Source organism: Lemur catta, chromosome 3 (assembly GCF_020740605.2).
Source record: "Lemur catta isolate mLemCat1 chromosome 3, mLemCat1.pri, whole genome shotgun sequence".
Lineage (NCBI taxonomy): Eukaryota > Metazoa > Chordata > Mammalia > Primates > Lemuridae > Lemur > Lemur catta.
In genome coordinates, this window is record NC_059130.1 from 49,063,356 (window position 1) to 49,084,818 (window position 21,463).

At 32.8% G+C, this 21,463-nt stretch overlaps 1 protein-coding gene across 2 annotated transcripts in view; it reads left to right on the top strand.

Annotated features, from left to right (window-relative positions):
- DPYD (dihydropyrimidine dehydrogenase) overlaps positions 1–21,463 on the top strand; it is a 797,518-nt gene that overhangs the window by 214,679 nt on the left and 561,376 nt on the right. For both annotated transcript variants that reach the window (XM_045547468.1, XM_045547470.1), the window contains exon 6: positions 20,540–20,736. In XM_045547468.1, coding sequence (XP_045403424.1) covers positions 20,540–20,736 — 197 coding nt within the window. The remainder of the gene's footprint in view (positions 1–20,539; positions 20,737–21,463) is intronic.

Below are 21,463 nucleotides of genomic sequence, written 5' to 3' on the forward strand. Positions count from 1 at the left end.
AAGGGTTAAATAAATAATATATTATATCTTTCCAAGGGACTGTAAGCATTTATTTCTATATTTTATTAAGGGTAGACAAAGTTCAAATCCATCAGTGTTTATAATCCAGTAAAAAATATACTAATACCATTCAAAAAAGCAGGTGTTACGTGACTACATTAAACAACATTTAATAATTATTTAAATTACATCAGCATTTATATTTTGCTTAAACAGCACAATAAATAGTTTAAAAAATTGGAGATGAATAAGGAATGTATTTACTCAAATTAATATATTATTATTTTAATAGGGAAAATTTTACTACTACCATATCTTCATCTTGGATGTGGAGGTCACTAAACACCTTAAATCTTTGCATTCTACCGGTATATTTGAGGAGAATATAGAAATATGTATCCTATCTGGGAGAGCATGGTGGGAGGAATGCTTGAGCTCAGGAGCTCAAGACCAGCCTGAGTAAAAGTGAGAACCTGTCTTTATAAAAAATAGAAAAATTAGCCACATGCAATGGCACATGCCTGTAGTCCCAGGTACTTGGAGGCTGAGGCAGAAGGATTGCTTGAGCCCAGGAGTTTGAGTTTGCAGTGAGCTATGATGACACCACTGCACTCTAGCCGGGGCGACAGAGTAATACTCTGTCTTAAAAAAAAAAAAAACTGTGTTACAGTAAACACTAGAGTATTGCATGTCCTCTTTCAAACAACGCACTTCTGTGATACATCCCATCTATTAAATAGAAAAATGAAGACAATAAAAAAATTAAATACAGGCCCCAATTAAAACCCATCAGCAAAAAGATGAATATTTGTGCATAAACTAAAATGTGAGTTTTACACTCTAGCTGTGTGTTATTAATATGTTGATTGCTTTATAAGTAAGATAACCAAAGGACTGAGATAGGTTAGAGAGTGAATAGCACATTATCAATAATCAGTCCAGTGCAGCAGGCACAAACTAGGCCCATGCAAGGCAAACTGGCTTCTGTGAACATCCAGTGTCATAAGCCCCAGTAGGTAAGGATTCAATTAATTAGACAAACATTTTTTGAGCATTGATTAGAACTAAGTGTTGTAGGCTGATTCTAAACTATGGGTCCTGAAAAACGTTGTAGTTTCCAGGAAATAATAAAAGCCAACAACTGAAATTTTGTAGTACACTGAATTAGGCATATGCATTTACATTGGCATTCTTGGACTGATAATCCAGCCTTCATTAATTTTTTGTCATTTGGTGTTAGAGGTGATTAGACCTTAGTGCAAAGGAAAGTATCACATAGGGAGACAATATAGAGTTACACTATACTTGTATAGCACTTCATTGCATTTTTGTACTCTCTCTCTTTATAATGTTGATAAGCCTTGAGGCATATAAACTAGGTAATGTTTTTTCCATTTTGGAAACAAGGAAACTAAGAATCAAAGTGATTAAAAATCACAGTTAAAATTAAATAAATTCCTAGTGTCTTGCACAATGTTAGGCACTTTATTTAGAGCTTGACTAATCCTCAAAGTAACTCTCCAAGTAAATGTTATGATCTCCTTTTTATATATGAATAACAAGAGGCTCCATGAAATTAACTAATTTCTACAACTTCACATCTAGTAAGAGACAAATCTAGAATACAAGACTAGTGCTCTAATTTTCATTATTTCACTAACCTTCACTTGCCTTAGATAGTATTACTAGTCAATAATGCAAGTTCAGTGGAAAGCCAGGCTTTCTGACTCCATGTTCAGAGCAGAGCTATTGCACCTTGTCGCCTCAGCCACGTATACCTAGTTGCCGTACTTCACAATGCCTTGATTTTGTTAGATATGAAGCAGCTACATTAAAATAGGTTGTGTAAGACCAACCCATATGGTGTACTAATTTTCTTCACTTACATGTTACCTTTTTATTTTTTCTTTCCCCTTTTGAAAATGGAAGTATTCTGAAACCAGGAGTGAATTCAGGTTTTGTGGGGCTTGAGATAGGAAAATTTTGGGTTCCTTCTGTTAAAAATTATATACTACTATAAAATTTAAATACAGGCCCTTAGAAGAGGCCTATGGAATGAGGGGCTCTGAAGTTTAAGCTTCACCCACAGTTTTATTTAAATTTAAAATTCCTGTCTGATTTTGTTATAATTGGTACGTAAGTAAACTTAGGAATAAACTTGCTTATAGTACAATTTGGCAATCTGGTCAATAAAATCTATAGTTTTTGTTTCTAATCTGAAATTAGATAATCAAAAATAAGTAATATTTATGGCTAATATCTTTTGCAGGTCATTTATAAATAGGATATGGATTGGAGAATAGTTAGATCAATGATATCTCACACTTGCCCTATTGTCCCAAATTTTTATCATTTTAAATAAAATTCCTCTTTACTACTCATATTTAAAATAGTATTATCAATAGTTTGCTAACATTGCTCATACACAAACATACAAAAGGTTAATTATTTCTGACAGAAATAAGATGTAGATGAAAAATATATATTAAAAAGTAGAAAATAAATAATTTTACACTGATGAAATGTGGTGAAGTGAAACAGCTACATTAGAATAGGTGAAATGGGTGGCTTTCTGTGAGCAAATACAAGTAACATCTGTTAAGACTTATTAAGATTTGTGTCTTTCCTTTTGATCTTAATGCATGATTAATAGAAAGGAATAATGTAATGATACAGTTTACTAAATATATGACATTCTTCTCTAAAAATCTTTAGAAATCTATTAAAAATACTCAGCGTTGGCACAATGATTGATAATAAAATTGTGGACTGGGTGACTGCTAGATGATTTTCATCACAATATTTTAGTTTGTTTTAAAATTATATCTTAGTATATAGAGCTTTAAAACATAAAAATAAACTATAATGATTTAGGGGCTGTAACTTTGAAATTTACCAAAATTGCATGGTTCAGATTACTAGCCATTAGTTATTTTTCTCTAAATTTGTTTTTTACAAGTTCAAATATATATAATCTTGTGGTCAACTTACAGTTTAGAATAATGGCCTTTCATTGGTTTGAGCCTTAACAACTTAAAAAAGGTATATTTTTATAAATATATGTGATGAATAGTAGTATAAAGTAGTATAATGCAGTGTTATTGTATGAGCATGAATCACTTGTAAAAGTCATGATGCTTTGAGGTAAAATTTAAGCCACCCATTTTGCTCCGAAGAATAATGGTAAATAAAATTGAATAATGCAGAAAAAATAAAAGCTGAACTAAAAAGGGAGATAAATGCCTTTGGGGGCCAGGAATGGTATAGAGACATTCAATGTAAGCAGGGAACTTGAATCACTCTCTGCTAGTCTCTGCATTAACAATCAGAAGCTGCTGGAGGGAGACAGGGAGTTGACTGGTCTGAGTAATAAGTGCTAATAATGTCTCGCATGGTAGAGGACTAGAGTCACCTATACCTGGGAGAAAGTTATATAAATTGATCTAACTACTGTACAGAGTTGGGGCTTATGTAAAGCTGCAGAAAGAAGCAGAGAAAGCTGTGCAGCCAGAGTTTTGGGTATGTGCTTAGAGGCACAGTAACTTGCTTCTGTGATAGCTGTAATATCACCTGGGCTGTAGCCCTGGGCTTCCCTTAAGAGACCTGGTTCTGCAGTGGGAGAGAGATACAGGAGTATAGTTGAGTGGAGGCCACCACCTAGCTGCTAAGAAACAAGAGGTAAAGTGCAAAGAAAAAAAATTTTACTCAACACAAATCTGAAACAAAAAGTTAGAAACCACATTAGAAAAGCTAATCTTTGAGTGATAATCAGAAGACTCAACTGATGGGACATAACTTTATCCTAACAAAACCCAAATAATGTTATAAGGCCTTTAAAATTAATATGTATAAAATAATATACATAATAAGATAAAATGATGAAAAAAACCCAATTGAGTTTAATATAAAAATAGTTTATTGGAAATATTTGCTGCAATGAAACAATAGAAAAGTTAAGTTTTGGAACTGGATAGAGGCACAGATTTCAGTACTAAAAAAATTGATCCAAGAAATTTAACCAGAACATAATAAAGAGATATAAAGAAGTGAAAAGTATAATATTGATAGAAAAGTTAAGCAACTTAGAGGACTCCAGTATGCATGTAAATTGAGTTCCTCAAGTAAAGAAAGAGAGATTGGCAGAGGAGCAGCCTTAAAACAGTTATGGTAGAAAATTTTCCGGAAGAACAGAAAGATGTAAGTTCTTCACCTAGACATGCAGTTCTTGTAATATTGTGAAATACCGAGGATAATGAGAGAATTAAAGGTTCCAGAGAAAGAAAAAACAAGTTACTTTAAAACCAGATGACAATTACTCTGACCCTAGAATTCTCATCTGTATCAGTAGGTGTCAGAGGCCAAGAGTACAATATTTTTAAAGGTCTAAGATAAAGAACTTTATTTCTTTTTCGACAGTAAGGACATTAATAAAGGTATTTCCAAGCATTTTATGTCTAAGGTGGTTGAATACTCACTTACCTTTTTATAAGAACTATGAACGGTTATTCTTTAAAATGAAGGAAACAAAACTGTAATAAAAGAGAGAAGAAACAAGAGCAAAAACCCCATCAATATGGGAGTAAATATAATTAAATATTAACTAGAAAGTAATAATAACTTATTTTGACATGTTAAAAATAAAGATGGAAATAAAATGTTATATAATATTGACAAAGAAGATATTTTAGACCGGACGCGGTGGCTCACGGCTGTAATCCTAGCACTCTGGGAGGCCAAGGCGGGTAGATCGCTCGAGGTCAGGAGTTCGAGACCAGCCTGAGCAAGAGTGAGACCCCGTCTCTACTAAAAATAGAAAGAAATTGTCTGGCCAACTAAAAATATATATACAAAAAATTAGCGTGGCATGGTGGCGCATGTCTGTAGTCCCAGCTACTCGGAAGGCTGAGGCAGTAGGATCGCTTAAGCCCAGGAGTTTGAGGTTGCTGTGAACTCGACTGATGCCATGGCACTCACTCTAGCCCGGGCAACAGAGCGAGACTCTGTCTCAAAAAAAAAAAAAGAAGATATTTTAGAAGAGAAAAATAAGTAATGATAAAAAGAATAAATGTCTTAAAAGATGTAACTTTCATAAATGTGTACATATTACAACATAGCCTTACTTAAAATTTGTAGGATTTATTTGAGTAAACTTTGTTAGGTTGATTTAAGAAATCTATAGAGCTTTCTGAACCCAACTAATATAGTGTGATTACACCTTTTTCATGCATTTGTTGAAAATTTATCAAAACTGACCATGTACTAGGTCAGAAACAATTACTAATAAATGTGCAGACAGTCTCCAACTTAGGATGGTTCAACTTAGGATTTTTTGATTTTATGATGGTGTGAAAGTGATACACATTCCATAGAAACTGTACTCCGAGTACCCATACAACTATTCTGTTTTTGGCTTTTAGTACTTTATTTAATATATTATGTGAGATATTTAACATTTTATTATAAAATAGACATTGTACTAGTTGACTTTGCCCAACTGTAGGTGAATGTAAGTGTCCTGAACATGTTTAAAATAGGCTAGGCTAAGCTTTGTTGTTTGGTAAGTTAGGTGTATTACATGCATTTTCAGCTTACGATATTTTCAACTTACTATGGGCTTATCCAAATGTTACCCCATGGTAAGTAGAGGAACATCTGTATGTTATATCCAAATCAGTATAAACAGACTATTTTTTCTATAACATAACAAATTAGAATATAAAAATTAAGATATCAGAATGAAAACAGTAACAAATTTGCATTTGGAAATTTAAAAACACATTTGAAAATAACTCATAAGTTAAACAATGTATCACCGTAGAAACTATACAGTATTTATACCTGTCTGAGAACTTACAATGACCAACTGTGAGATACAGTCCAAGTCATTTTTACATTAAAATTTGTAGTGTTATGTGTATATAGCAGAAAATAAGAAAGTTTGTGTACAAAAGGATAGTGTTCATTTCATGTAGCCAGAAAGAGAGCAAAGAAAGTGGGAAAGAAATGAAAATAATAAGAATGTGAAGAGATAGGAACACTCTTACAATGCTGGTGGGACTGTAAATTAGTACAACCTCTGTGGAAAATAATTTGAAGATAGAGTTAAAAATAGAAGTACCATTTGATCCAGCAATAGCACTACTAGGCATCTGCTGAAAGGAACAAAAGTCATTCTATAATAAAGACATTTGCACCGGAATGTTTATAGCAGCACAATTCACTGTTGCAAGGATGTGGAAACAACCCAAGTGCCCGTCAATCCAAGAGTGGATTAATAAAATACGGTATATGTATACAGTGGAATATTATTCAATTACAAAAAAACAGTGATGATCTAGCACCTCCTAGATTACCGTGGATAGAGCTTGAGCCCATCCTCCGAAGTGAGATATCACAAGAATGGAAGAATAAGCACCACATGTACTCACCATCAAAGTGGCACTAACTGATCAACACTAAGGTGCTCACGTGGTAGTAATAGTCCCTGGGGGTTGGGGGTATGTGGTGGGTAAAGTCACAAGTAATGGATGCGGTGAGCACTGTATGGGGGAAGGGCATGCCTCTAATCCTGGCTTGGGTGAGGCAAAGTCATAACATGTAACCAAAATGTTTGTACACCCAGAATATCCTGAAATAAAAAGAAAAAAAGAAAAAGAAATGAAAATAATAGAAACATAATGATGATCCATAAAACAAAAGGCTAACTCTTTGAAAATATTTTAATAAAATGATTTTTGGGCATATAAAATGATAAGCAGTACATTTCAATTATGGCTGCCTTCCAATGACTGCCCTTTTATTATTTTATTATCAGTTTGTAAGTAACATTGACTCCATAGTTAATCATTACTTCTGTTTCTAGGAAAATCATGTTAATGTAGAGCCATCAACAGAAGCTGACAAAATGGAGGAGGATTTCTCCAGTCCATCAAGTCACTATCACCGTTGTGTCTGTTGTCTCCTTGTTATCCTCTTGTTCCCAGAAAGATCTAACATTTATTGCCGAGCTCCTGGCATCTTTAGTGTTCAACTCCAGCATCAAATAGATATCTGGGTGACAAGCTAGGTAGTAGGCAATCTCTGGGTGGTAAGAATACAGTGATGAACGAGATAGGAATAAAGACAAGAAAGCAAATACAATGAAGTGCTGACAAAGGGGAGTGAGACAGCACTCTGGGAACCTGTAGCTAAAAAGCTAATACACTAGCTCACAAGGAAGAGACATTGAGTTAAGGAAGTGAAATTTAAACTGGATCCTATAAGGTGTTTATCAGGTGCAGCAAAGTCAGGAGTGGGAGAATATTCAAAGCAGAGGAAGAGCACGAGCAAATCCTCAAGGCAAGAGAGTGTCGCATTGATTGGTTTGAACCTGCATATGATTTTGGATGAGTAAAATTTCTTATAACTGAAATACAAACACCTATATGTTCAAAATGTTTTTAGTCAGTTTAAACCATTTAATTTAATTGTGCAGCTTCAAATTCTAAATATAACACTTGTATAATCAGAATAATATGGACTATAATGTAAGAATAATAACATGAATCAGTTCATTTGTTTATAAAGTGAACAATCATACCAAAATTTGAAGATTGTTAGGACTGGAAATATAAATATTAAGCTCCCCAGAAAGTGCCTTATAAGGAGAATGTATTAATCACAAGAAGTTATCATCATTTTTTTTTATTTCAGCTCATTATGGGGGTACAAAAGTTCAGGTTATATATATTGCCCATGCCCCCACATCCCCCCCGAGTCTGAGCTTCAAGCCTGTCCATTCCCTAGACAGTGCTCATCGCACTCATCACGTAGGTATGCACCCATCCCCTCCCCCCCATCCCCCCAAGTCAGAACTTCAAGCGTGTCCATTCCCCAGACAGTGCGCATCGCACTCATCAAGTAGGTATACACCCATCCCTTCCCCCCAGCCCCCACCTCTGTCCAATACTCAATTGGTGTTATTCCCAAATGTGCACTTAGGTGATGATCAGGGAAACCAGTTTGCTGATGAGTACATGTGGTGCTTATTTTTCCATTTTTGGGACACTTCACTTAATAGAATGGGTTCCAACTCTCTCCAGGAGAACCAAAGAGATGCCATATCACCGTTATTTCTCATTGATTCATTCAATCTTAACAATAATTTGCTGAAGTAGTTACTACTTTTTAAATTTCAAAGTTGCTATTTAGAAAGGGTAAGTACTCTCTAAGATAACGTGTATATCTTTTTGCTTTTAAGATTTGGCTTAGGTGTCAACATATCCTCTCTTCTAGGTTTACCTTCTCACATACTCAGAGAGCACCATTTTTAAAAATGAACTCTGCACCAGACAGTTTGCATTGTAATATTTTTTTTTAATATGTAAGACATATGAGTACTCTGTCACTCAGAGAGCTACTTACTGGAGAGTGTATAATTTTACTCATACTACTGTCTAGTGCATAGAGGGCACATAAAAATATTTACCAAATTGGTCTGGGGATGGGGCTCATGGCTGCAATCCTAGAACTCCAGGAGGCAGAGGTGGGAGGATTGCTTGACGTCAGGAGTTCAAGACCAGCCTGAGCAGAGACTAGCCTGAGCAAGAGCGAGACCTGGTATCTACTAAAAATAGAAAAAAAAATAGCCGGGCATGGGGGTGCATGCCTATAGTCCCAGCTACTCAGGAGGCTCGGGCAGAAGGATCTCTTTAGCCCAAGAGTTTGAGGTTGCTTTGAGCTAGGCAGACGTCACAGCACTGTAGCCAGGGGGACAGAGTGAGACTCTGTCTCAAAAAAAAAAAAAAAAAAAAAAAAAAATTTACTAAATTCAAGTGGAAATGGAATGAAACAGAATATCCTGATTCCAAATTACACAGTATTCTTACCATGCCAGAGATGTCTCTCAATATGTCAATTTTTAATTATATGAAAATTATGAAACAAATTTTTAAAAAATTACTAGTACATTAATAATTTTGATAACTAAACATGTAATGACATGAAGTTTTCCTCATTTCTAATACATTTGAAACATAGTTCTCACTTTTTATGTCCCTGATTTAATTATTGTGAAGAAAGCTGTTTTCAAAGGATGAATGCAGTTAACAGTTTGTACTCAGTATTTCCATTGACTTGTTTTACAAAAGGAAACAAGTTACAAAGATAATTACTTGGAAGCATCTCCTAGAAGGTATGTAATTTGAGGTAACTTACTTTTGGATACACAAATAGCAATCTTTCTCCATTCAAGCATCCAAAAGGTAACCAGACTTTCATCCCATTAATTAAATAACTCAAGAAACTGAAACCAACAAAATGAAAACTAATGTATTATTTTTATTAAGATTTCTCTTTGACCTATAGTAATGAAATAACATCCCTTTAGAAATTACCAGGAATTATTTTTACTCTAATGAAATCAAGTTAAGTATGTGCCAAAATATAAACCTCTTATAGGTATGTGGAATTCAATCATCTTTTTAAAATTCATCTTTCAACTAGTGGAGATATTCTGAAATTTCCAAGAATATTACTTTCTCAGGATTTCTCTATAGTTTATATTTGCTATTGCCTGGTAAATAAGAACAAGCAGAGTAATTGAGGAAGAATTATAGCTATCAAACATTCATGTTTATTTTCGTTATGTACCATTTTAGGAAGTAAGAAAGATTAAAATGAGAAAGAATTACCCTCAAATTAGAACTGGTAAATATCCTTGCATTTACAAATTTATGTCCTTTTTCATTTATAGAGAACTATTAAATGATTAGAAAATTGTACTATTTCTGTCTCCAGAATGTGAGGAGGCTAGGGGGAAAATCCCAGAGCTCCTCTTTGCATCTTAATCTTTCCATTTTAAAAATCAGGATAATCTCTCTCTTGCCTCGAAAATAATGTAAAAAATATGGGAAAAATGTTAGTAAAGTCAATATGGAGTGATGAAATAAATGTACTTTCTTATGAGTGAAAGGTTGGAAATAAGGTGATTATGTAAGGAAATTTATTTTAAAATATTCCATGGGAAAAATATTCTATTGTACTCTCCTTATCACTAAGGTAGAAATGTTTTCCTTGATGCATTTTACTGATTTGTGAAGCATATCACTGGAGTTCAGGAATTTTGAAATTTGTTAAAATTTTGGTGAGCGCCTACTATGTGGTAGAACTTTATTGTGCCCTAGGATTACAGACTGGGAAGAAATCTCTCTGACTAGTTCATAAATTACTGGGAAAGTCAGATTGTACGCTATGCTGTTAAGTGAAAAAAAAAATATGTAGAGTCCATCGCAAAGTGCCTAGCAAATAAACATTGTTCAGTTATTGGTAGCTGGAAATAATTCACAGAAGTTAACCAAGTATGAACCCTAGATAGCTTTCTAGGGCTAGTTTTAGGTCTCTTTTGTCATTTTGTTACAACACAGTGCTTATTATATTGGAGAACTCTATAAATGTTTGTTATTTACTACTGGTGAAACAAGCAAAATAATAAAATAGTCCCAGTGCTCAAACATTTGTAGTGATGGGAACACCTCAAAAAGGATATAGATATAATGTAATAAGGTAAGAAAATGAAAGATATAGTGATATGGAAGGAAGAGATATAACTGTCTTTGTTTTGGATATTCTGTGTAGAAAATCTAAAAGAATCAACAGAAAAACTGGAAATAATAAGCAATTATAGCAGATTTGTAGGATATAAAGTTAATATACAAAAGTCAGTCATTTTCCTTTATAAAAGCAATGAACAATTACAATTTGAAATTAAAAATATACCATTTACAATTGTACCCTTAAAAATGAAATACTTAGATATTAATATAAATATATAAGAAAATATGTATTTTACATTTAGGTTTATGATACATTTTGAATTAATCTTTGTGAAGGGTGCAAGGTCTGTCTAGATTCTTTTTTTCGCATATGGATATCTAGTGGTTCAAGCATCATTTGCTAAAAAGAGTATCCTTTCTCCATTGTATTGCCTTTGGTCTTTTATCAAAGATAAGTTGACTATATTTATGTGAGTCTATTTCTGGGCTTTCCATTTTATTCCAATGATATATTTTTCTATTCTTTCAACAATATCACACTGTCTTGATTACTGTAGCTTTATAGCAAGTCTAGAAGTCAAGTAATGTCAGTCCTCCAACTCTGTTGTTCAATATTGTGTTGGATATCTGGGTCTTTGCCTCTCCATATAAATTTTGGAATTAGTTTTTCAATATCTACAAAATAACTTGTTGATATTTTCATTGGGATTGCATTGAATCTATAGATATAATTTAGAAGAACTAACATCTTTACAATATTGAGTCTTCCAATCCAGGAACGTGGAATATATCTCCATTTATTTAGTTATTCTTTTGTTTCTTTTATCACAGTTGAGTAGTCTGTTTTGAATCTAGACAGATCTTGTACCCTTCACAAATATTAATTCAAAATTTGTCATAAACCTAAATGTAAAATGCAAAACTTATAAAACTCTTAGAAGATAACATAGGAGAAAATCTAGATGACCTTGTGTTGGGCAACGGCTGTTTAGATACAACACTAAAGGAACAATCCATGAAAGAAATTATTGATAAGCTGGACTTCATCAAAATTAAAAACTTCTGAGCCAGGTTCTGTGGCACATGCCTGAAGTCTCAGCTGACTCGGGAAGCTGAGGCAGGAGGATCGCTTGAGCCCAGAAGCTTAAAACTAGACTGGGCAACATAGCAAGACACCATCTCAAAACAAACAGATGAACAAAAAAGCAAAAGAAATAAAAACTTTTGCTTTCAAAAATACTGTCAAAATCATGAAGAGACAAATCATAGACTGGAAGAATACATTTTCAAAAGATACATCTGATAAAGGATTGTTATCCAAAATATACAAAGGATTCTTTTAAAACCCAACAATATGAAAGCACACAACCCAATTAAAAAAATGGGAGAAAAACCTTACCAGACATTTCACCAAGGAAGCTATACTGATGGCAAATAAGTCTCCGAAAAGATGCTACATGTCATATGGTATCAGGGAAGTGCAAAGTGAAACAACAATGAGATATCACTATACTGTTAGAATGGTGCCTTAGTCTGTTTAGGCTGCTATAACAAAATGCCATGAACTGGGTAGCTTATAAACAACAAAATTTGTTTCTCACAGTTCTGGAGGCTGGGAATTCCAAGATCAATAGATAGAGCCTTTTTACTGTGTTTCACATGCAGAAGGGGCAAGGTTGTTCACTGAGACCTCTTTTTTTTTAATGACAGGAATTTCAATATATTTTTTCTTTAGGGGGAAATTAGAAAAATGTTTCTTTTTAAAAAATTTTTATTGATACATAATAATTGTATGTATTCATGAAGTACATGTTATATTTTGATACAAGCATAGAACATATAATGATCAAATCAGGGTAATTGGGACATGATTCACCTGAAACATTTATCATTGCTTTATATTGGGAACATTTGAAAACTTCCAGCTATTCTGAAATATAATAAATTATTGTTAATTGTAGTTGCCCTATTGCACTATTGAACACTAGAACTTCTTCTTTCTATTTAACAGTATTACCCTGCACCAACACCACTTCATTACCCCTTCTCACCACCCTTACCAATCTCTAGTAGCCACCATTCTATTCACTACCTCCTTGAGATCAATTTTTTTTAGGTCCCATCTATGAGTGAGTGTGAAAATGCAATATTTGTCTTTCTGTGCCTGGCTTATTTCACTTAAAATAATGTCCTCCAGATCCATCCATGTTTCTGCAAATGACAAAATTTCCTTCTTTTTCATGGCTAAATAATATTCCATTGTGTACATACACCACATCTTTTTTACCCATTTGTCCCTTGATAAACACTTAAGCTGATTCCACATTTTAGCCTTTGTGAATAATGCTGCAATAAACACCAAAGTGCAAATATCTTCTGGTTACATTTTATGTCTCTGCCTCACCCAAACAAGGTTTAGAGGCATGCCCTTCCCCTCTACAATGCTCACCATGTCTGTGACCATTAGTTGTGAGTTTACCCCCCCAACCCCCTAATCCCTGGAGAATATTACTACCATGTGAGCACCACAGTGTTGATCAGTTAGTGCCAGTTTGACAGCGAGTACATGTGGAGGGTATTCCTCCGATCTTGTGATACCTCATTGCGGATAATGGGCTCTAGCTCAATCCAGGAAAATATCAGAGGTGCTAGATCACTGTCGTTTCTTATAATTGAGTAATATTCTGTTGTATACATATAGCAAATTTTAGTAATCCGCTCATGAATTGATGGACACTTGAGTTGTTTCCACAACCTTGCAATAGTGAATTGTGCCGCCATAAATATTCGGGTGCAGATGTCTTTATTGTAGAATGTCTTTTGCACTTTTGGGTAGATGCCTAATAGTGCTATTGCTGGATCAAACGATATTTCTATTTTTAGCTCTTTGAGGTATCTCCAGATTCTTTTCCACAGAGGTTGCATGAATTTGCAGTCCCACCAGCAGTGTAAAAGTGTTTTGTGAACAATTGTTGGTTTGTAAAATTAATTTATTAAGTGTAACAACCAGCTAGTTCTGTTAGAATATTAATATATTCTAGAACATATTCTAGAATATATTGTCAGTGTATTAGAAAGGATAAATTCATGTATTTAATAATTCTTTTTGTAGTTATACATTTCTTATTGAATATTATAGGTATATGATGAATTTTCTACTGAAAATCACAATAAAAAATTTGATAATGACAAAGTTAACGAGTTTAGGCTCTGGAGTCAAATAGCCTTAGTATAAAAGTCTTCACATCTGGGAAACGCAAATGATAACTGTGCTTTCATAGAAGGGCAGTTGAAAACTAAATGTTAGAGATTTAACATAAAGCCTGGCATATAGTATGTGTTCAATGAATATTAGCCTTATTATTGTGGAGAAATACAAATTGGGTATACTTTCCATACATCTTTACATACTTGAATCACTCTCTCTGTGATATTGACTAACCCATTTGTGTCCTTTATTTATTTTTTTTATTTCAGCTTATTATGGGGGTACAAAAGTTCAGGTTATATATATTGCCCATGCCCCCCCATCTCCCTGAATCAGAGCTTCAAGCGTGTCCATTTATTATATAGTTTTTGACATTTGAATCTTCTGTTTAGAAAAAAATTAAATCTTAGAAAATTAATCAGTGATGGACAACTGGAATTTATTTAAAAGAAAGAAGAAAGGGGCCCTTTTCACCTAATCAGCTAAATTATCTTGGATTTATTTTTGTTACATTATGAAACAATAGAGAACTATATTCTAAGAAAATCTATTAAGAAATATTGTTTTGGTATTATAAATAACAGGACCATTATGGTTTTTATGTATAATGTATCTGTAATTTTATGTTACATTTATTTGAAGACCAGTGTAGTTTTAAAAAAGGAATGAAAAGTATGCTGAATTCCTATTTAATTATGGCCCTTTTAAAATTGTATGGATTTGTTTTAACTTACTGTTTTGTGACAAAATTAACTCATGCTGTGTTTTCCATAGTGTGCTGCCTTTTTTGTTTTTTACTATCTATTGATTGGCTGTCTAAGAAAAAAATATCCCAAGACTCATTTTACACATAGTTCAGCATTTATTACTTATTTTAATTTACTTTTTAAATAAAATTACAATTTTAGATTTATAAATGATTGATTTTAGTTTTCATAGTTTCATAAAGTACTTAGATACATATAAACCTCCCATCCCCTTCCCCTTCAACCACCCCACACACATCGAGCTATTTACTTGACTTCCTGGCCAATTTTTCCCGCATTTTGTCAGAATCAAGCTACATTTATGAAAGTATATTGTATACATATAAAATCATCTGTCATCTGTGTTTTAGTTGAAACATAGTTGAATGCTCTTACTTTAAAAGAATAGGAGACCACTTATTCTTTGAAGTCCTTAGTAAATTGGAAAATGTAGCTGATGTATCTCAAAGTTTGTGGTTGATGAAGCAAGTATCTTAACAGTTAAAAAAAAATTGGATGTGCCCTTACATTTTGCCTAAGTGCAATAGTGTGCTACCACCAGCCTGGACCAGCTCTTGAGTGCAGATTAAATTTTTAGGAATTTTATGAAACTGTTGTGAAACACAGCTATTATGAAAAATCATATAAACTTGTAATCATAAAAATCACATTAAAAACAGATGTAACAAATACTTAAAACTTACTGCTTTCTAATTATTTACTTCATTTTCTCATTAACTATGCCTTTGAGGTTATTTATATCAATTGTATCATATGTTAGAAATTCTAATTTCTACATGATGAAAATGTTCTATAATACATTAGCCACTGTTACTTGTAGTTATTGAGCACTTGAAATATGCCTAGTGCTACTGAGGAACTGAATTTTTAATTTTATTTAATTTTATTAATAAATTTAAATTTGAACAATCACATGTGGCTAGTCGTTCCTTTTTTGGACAGTATGAGATTAGATATAGTCTGTCTCATGAAATTTGAGAATCAGGTGAATTGAGACATAACTAATATTTGCTATATGGCTAGGTACTTTTCTAAAGTGTTTTACATGTATTAGCTCATTTATTTCTTACAGTAGCACTATGCAATCGATATTATTAACCCCACTATACAGTTGAAAAGACTTAGGCATAGAAGTGTTAAAAAACTTGTTCAATATCATATACCATGAGAATGATGGAAGTTAAGATCAATCCCAAGCAGTCTAGTTTCAGTGACAGACCTTGTAAAATATAGTACTTTTTGTGCTGAAATTTATAAAAATGTTTTTCAAATATTGACTTCATAAGAAATACTAATAAGATTGATCTCACCTGCTATAAAACTAAGGGGGAAATTGCAGTGGAGTAAAAGTTACAAAAACAAGAAAAAACAGAACAGAACAAAACAGGCAAAGGAATACCAATTTAGATTACTGATTTGAGCAGAGTAATATATTGAGTATATGTTGAACAATTCATAAGCTGCAAGGCCTGGGGTTATACAAATCAGGGGCTAACCATTTACATTTTGGTGCGTGTCCATGATGCTCTGCGTTGTGAGGAGTATGCTTGCTTTCATTTCTTCAAACCCTCTGAGAGCCCTCAAGTCTGTGTTGAGATTCAATAAACACATTATTTTAATTCAATATTTGCATTTGATAGTTTTTTAAAAGAATTATTAAAGGTTTAATTCAAAAATATTAAAATATTCTTAGTTAAAAATTTATATATATTGTATACTATTGAATAATTACTACATTATTTGCATACCATTAGCTAGACTGTCTCAGATGTGCTTGGTATCTCTAAACTAAACTATTTCTTGCTTCAGAGTGAATGCAACAAGGCAGACATTTCACAGATCTTATTCTATTTGGTTATCATACCTTAACTTCACATTATAACAAATTTTTTTAGCCTGAAAAGGCCTTAAGTAGTCACATTAAATCCTCTTCTGTTGTAAAAGATGTCAACAATAAATGATTCTTTTTAAAAAAAATTTATATATCTTCTGCTTCTAAAGTTTGTTGAAATGCAATGTTAATTTATAAATACTAGAAAATTCTAGCATGAGAGAGTTTTTTAATAGTTCACAAAACTAAGAGTACTCAACTGAATATGAAAGAAATTAGATTTATTTAATCCTTAAATGAAATTAGCTGTAATTCCCCTGGATCATGTTAAATGTATGTTTTAAATATCTATTTGTAAAAAGTATGTAAAATCTTACTTTGGGATAATATAATACATAGATTTCAACCATATTTTTAATAATGATTCAATAAAATTGTTCATTAATTTACAGTTGGAATTTAGTTCCCTGTTCATGTTCCTTAAAAAGAAATATAAGGTGAAAGTATGTGTTGCTTCAAAAATAATATGAAAGAAAATCTCCATTATTTGGATAGCACAGGGAAGGATAACAACATATATTTGTAATTTGTAAATTATACAAATTGTAGGTGGGAATAAGATATTATTTTATTACCAATGTAATTTAAAATGTTCATTAGTTAAGCATACTGTATATAAAAACAGAGGAAATTAAAAGATGAATTCAAAGATGATGTCTGTCCTTAAACATCTTATAGTCTAAGGGAGGAAACAGATAAGTAAACCAGTAAAATGTGATAAAGTATTAGGATAAAAATGACAAAATATTATAGGAACATTTATGATGGCCATTTAACTCAGACTGAGAAATTGGGCCTTGTAATACTTGCTAAAAATATCATCTTTAATTTTTAAATGGGATCATTTGGCTATTCCTTATATATTTTCAGTGGCAGACTTTATTCAGAGTAGTTGGTGGTGTATGTGGAAAGAGTTCAAAAAACATAAAGGTCCGTCTTCTTTATTTCTCACTCCCAAGAAAAGTTACAACTGTATCACTTGATCTCTGCCTGGATTTCTACAGGGAAAGAAAATTACTGCTTTGACCTATTGAATGCAAATAAGTCTGTCTGCTAATCCATTAAATATTATAAATAATTTATGTATAATATGCATTTATTGATAGGCCACTTCTGTTGATAGTAAAGTTTTGATGAGAGGAGAATAGTGAGAATGCTTTGATGTATTTCTTCTATTTGAGTTCTGTCAATTTCTCTTTATATATTTTTTTCTTTTTTCTTTTTATTGCAGCTTATCATCATGGGGATACAAAAGTTCAGGCCACATACACTGCCCATGTTCCGCCCATCCCCCCGAGTCAGAACTTCAAGTGTGTCCATTCCCTAGACAGTGCACATTGCACTCATCATGTAGTTATACCCCCATCCCCTCCTCTTTATATTTTTAAAATTGAAATTTAGTGCCTGTAGATTTAAAATCAGAAAATATTGTTGGTAGATTGACCTTTTTATTACTATGAAATGTTCTTTAACTTTAGTAATATATCTTGCCTTAAAGTCTACTATGTTTGATATTGCTATACATTATCAGATCTCTTTTATTTAGTGTTTGCCTTATATAACTTTTTCCACTCTTTAACATTATATCACTCTGAATCCTTATATTTAAGGTATACATCTTTCATAGCTTTTGACTTTTAATTGGAATTTTACTCCATTTACATTTAATGTAATTATTCATGTTTATGTTTATATTCATCATTTTACTATTTGTTTTTTGGTTGTCTATCTCCTCACCTATTTATATTAATTTTCTCTCATTCTTTTTGAGTATATAATGTATGCATTAAAATTCCACTTCCTCTCCCCCAAATTAGCAAGTTACATATTCTTTTACTATTGTTTTAGTAGTTGTTGTATAGGTATAAGATGCATCCTTAACTGATAGTACCCTAATATACATCATTACTTTTACCACTTCCTTGACAATGCTGTGATCTAGCATATGTTAACTGTTTAACCTCTCATGTCTTATATCATACATTTTAGTTTTCATTTTTCTTCAACTCCACATGCCGTTATTACTTTCCAGAGTCAATATTCATTTACATTTACCCACATAGTTATAATTTTCAGTGATCATTACGCTTTTCTACATTTTTGTGTTTCCATCTAGGATAATTTCTCCTTCCTAAAGATCCTTTTTTAGTATTCTTTAGTATTTGTTTTGTTGCTGCTAACAGAATCTCTGTGAAAATGTCTTTATTCAACCTTTGCATTTGAAGGACATTTTCCTTCTGAATAGAATTCTAGGTAGAACAGGTATTTTCTTTCACTGCTTGAAAAATAGTATTTCATTGTCTTCTGACTTCCATCATTAATGCCTTTTGAAAGGAAAGCTGTCAGCCTTATTGTTGCTCAGTGAAATTATTGTATTTATTCTTCGGTTGTTTTTGTGCTTTATTTTTCTTGTTTTGGTTTTCAGCAATTTTACTGTGTTGTTGATAAGTATGATTTTCCTTATTTACCTTGTTTAATGTTTTAGAACTTCTTGAATCTGTCCTTTGATGTCTTTCATTAGTTTGAAGAAATTTTTGACCTATTTCTCCAAATACCGTTTCTGTCTCATTCTCTTTTTCCTCTTCTTTTAAGGCTCCATTATGCATATGTTAGATCTCTTTATGTTGTCCTTGTGTTCTTATTTTATTGTCTGTATTTTCTTTTCTATTTCTTGTCCATGTTTCAACCAAGATAGTTTTTACTGACCATCTCCCAGTTCACTAGTCCTTTATTGCTGAGCATTCAATCTGCTATTATATACATTTACTTAATTTTAATTTCAATTTTGCACTTTTTTTCTATTCTAAAATTTCATTTTTTAAACAAATTCTAGTTTCCTGATAAAGTTTACATTCTTATATAATGCATTAATCACAGTTATTCTAAAGTTTGTTTTTGATAACTGCACTTACTGGATTATGTATGCAACTCTATTTTTTTTTTAATTTTTCTTTTCCTTTTTCTCCTTTTCTTACTGCCCTAGTCTTGTTTATCAAAACCCAGCCATTGTATATGCAAATTTGTAGATACTGTGGTTGACTTATTATTCTCCACAGAAAGTTCACCCTATCATTTGATCGATAGATAGAGTCACCTTCATTTAAATCTGAGGGTGATTTGACTCAAGGCTGGGTTGATTATTTACTTCTGGTTCACCCTACTTACAGAGTGTAGTCCTCCAGAAGTTTCAGCTGTATGCGGGGGTGTTTACTAGGGCTCTTCCTTCTTTAGCCTCTCCCACCCCTCAGTTTTTATTTCCTCTGGGCCATCAGAGTGTAGAAAGCTCCTCTCTGCTTTACAAATGTTTTCTGTTTAGATCCTTAGCTTTTTGTATTATGCAGCTTAAGCATTAAGCTCACTTTTCTTCACTTTGTATTACGCCATGTTACCAGCCTCCTATGTTCCCAAAACTCTGTGTCTCTTCAGTTCTAGAATTTACCAGAATCTCCCTTCTGAGCTGTGGTCCACTTCAAGATTCTTAGCCTTCTTCCCTTTACTAAGAAGTGGCAAGGCCCTCAGGGGAGAAGTGACGCCTGGTCATCTCACTTCTCTGTCGTTCCTTTCTGAGATCTTAGCCCCTCCACGTCTGACCTGCTTTAGTACCTCTCCAGCACTTCAAGTAGATTTTAAAATGTTATCCTTCAAAAGCTATTGTATCAAAACCAGAAGCGAACATCAGTAAATTATTTACTAAATGTCTACTATGTGCCAACATAATGCTAACTGCTGGTAAAATGTTTACATATAACATATTTTCTGAATCAAGGAACTAAGGTTCTACTGACTGACATGGAAACGTAACAGACACACAGATAATGTTGGTAAGTAGTTATGTTAGAGACTTACAAGTTATGCTGTAGGAACTCAGAGGACGAGCACTTCACTTGCCCTTGAGGGTGGGAGTAGGGAAGGTGAGTCAGGAATGCTTCCTAGAGGAGATGTGACTCTAGAAAGGAATCTCAAAGAGTGACAGCCTTGAGTACTCATTTACTTGACACAATACAACTTCTAAGTATGTTATATTAATACTGAAAATGTACTGCGCTATTTAAAACACTAATGGATTTGAAACATTAAAATATGTTGGAGGATATAAAAGTTAGTTTGAAAATTTTAACCATGGCAATTGATTTCTCCGTAGGTGTTCAAAGCAATGAGTATCCCACAGATCAGAAATCCTTCTCTGCCTCCCCCAGAAAAAATGTCTGAAGCCTATTCTGCAAAGATTGCACTTTTTGGCGCTGGGCCTGCAAGTATAAGTTGTGCTTCTTTTTTGGCTCGATTGGGTTACTCTGACATCACTATATTTGAAAAACAAGAATATGTTGGTGGTTTAAGGTAATGGCTACATTTATTTTATGTTTTTGGTGTCAAAAATGATGGGGTAAAACAATTATGAATATTGTTGTTTCATATTCCTATAGAAACTTCAGGCTCACAGATGGTATTTTAAATGTTCTTTTTCCAAATGCTCAAATTTTGATTACATTATTCACTTTAAATTTTGCAGTTGGCTTTAAGCAATATTTATTTAAAAATTTGTCTGTCTAGTTCTATGAGTTTAAGACAAATCTTAAAATGTATTTTGGTTATAGAAACCAATGATATGAAGAATTGTTTTATCCCTGTGAACCTTTCCTTTAATGGAGATATATTTGAAAATCATGGATATTAGAGATGGGGAAAAACCTACCTCCACAGAATATTAGACTATTCATTTTGTCATCTATATAGACATGTTGCCCTGCTCACATATATTCAGTTTACAATTTCTTAAGTCTTACATCTGATTATAATTTTGTCAGCATCCACTAGAAATGTTCTATTTAAATATACATTTCTATAGTGTTTATCCATCTAATACCTTATTAATATTTGATATTATTCAGCATGATTATTGTAAACTATGATTCAGTAACATAGTTATTTTATTCCCATGAGTATTCATGCATTGAAATGAAAATGTATATTTAAAATGAGTGAAACTGTATCCTGGATGTATATTACATTTATCATTGTACAAAATAAAGCTTATTATAAGCAGGGAGTGAATATTGCTTAAAAC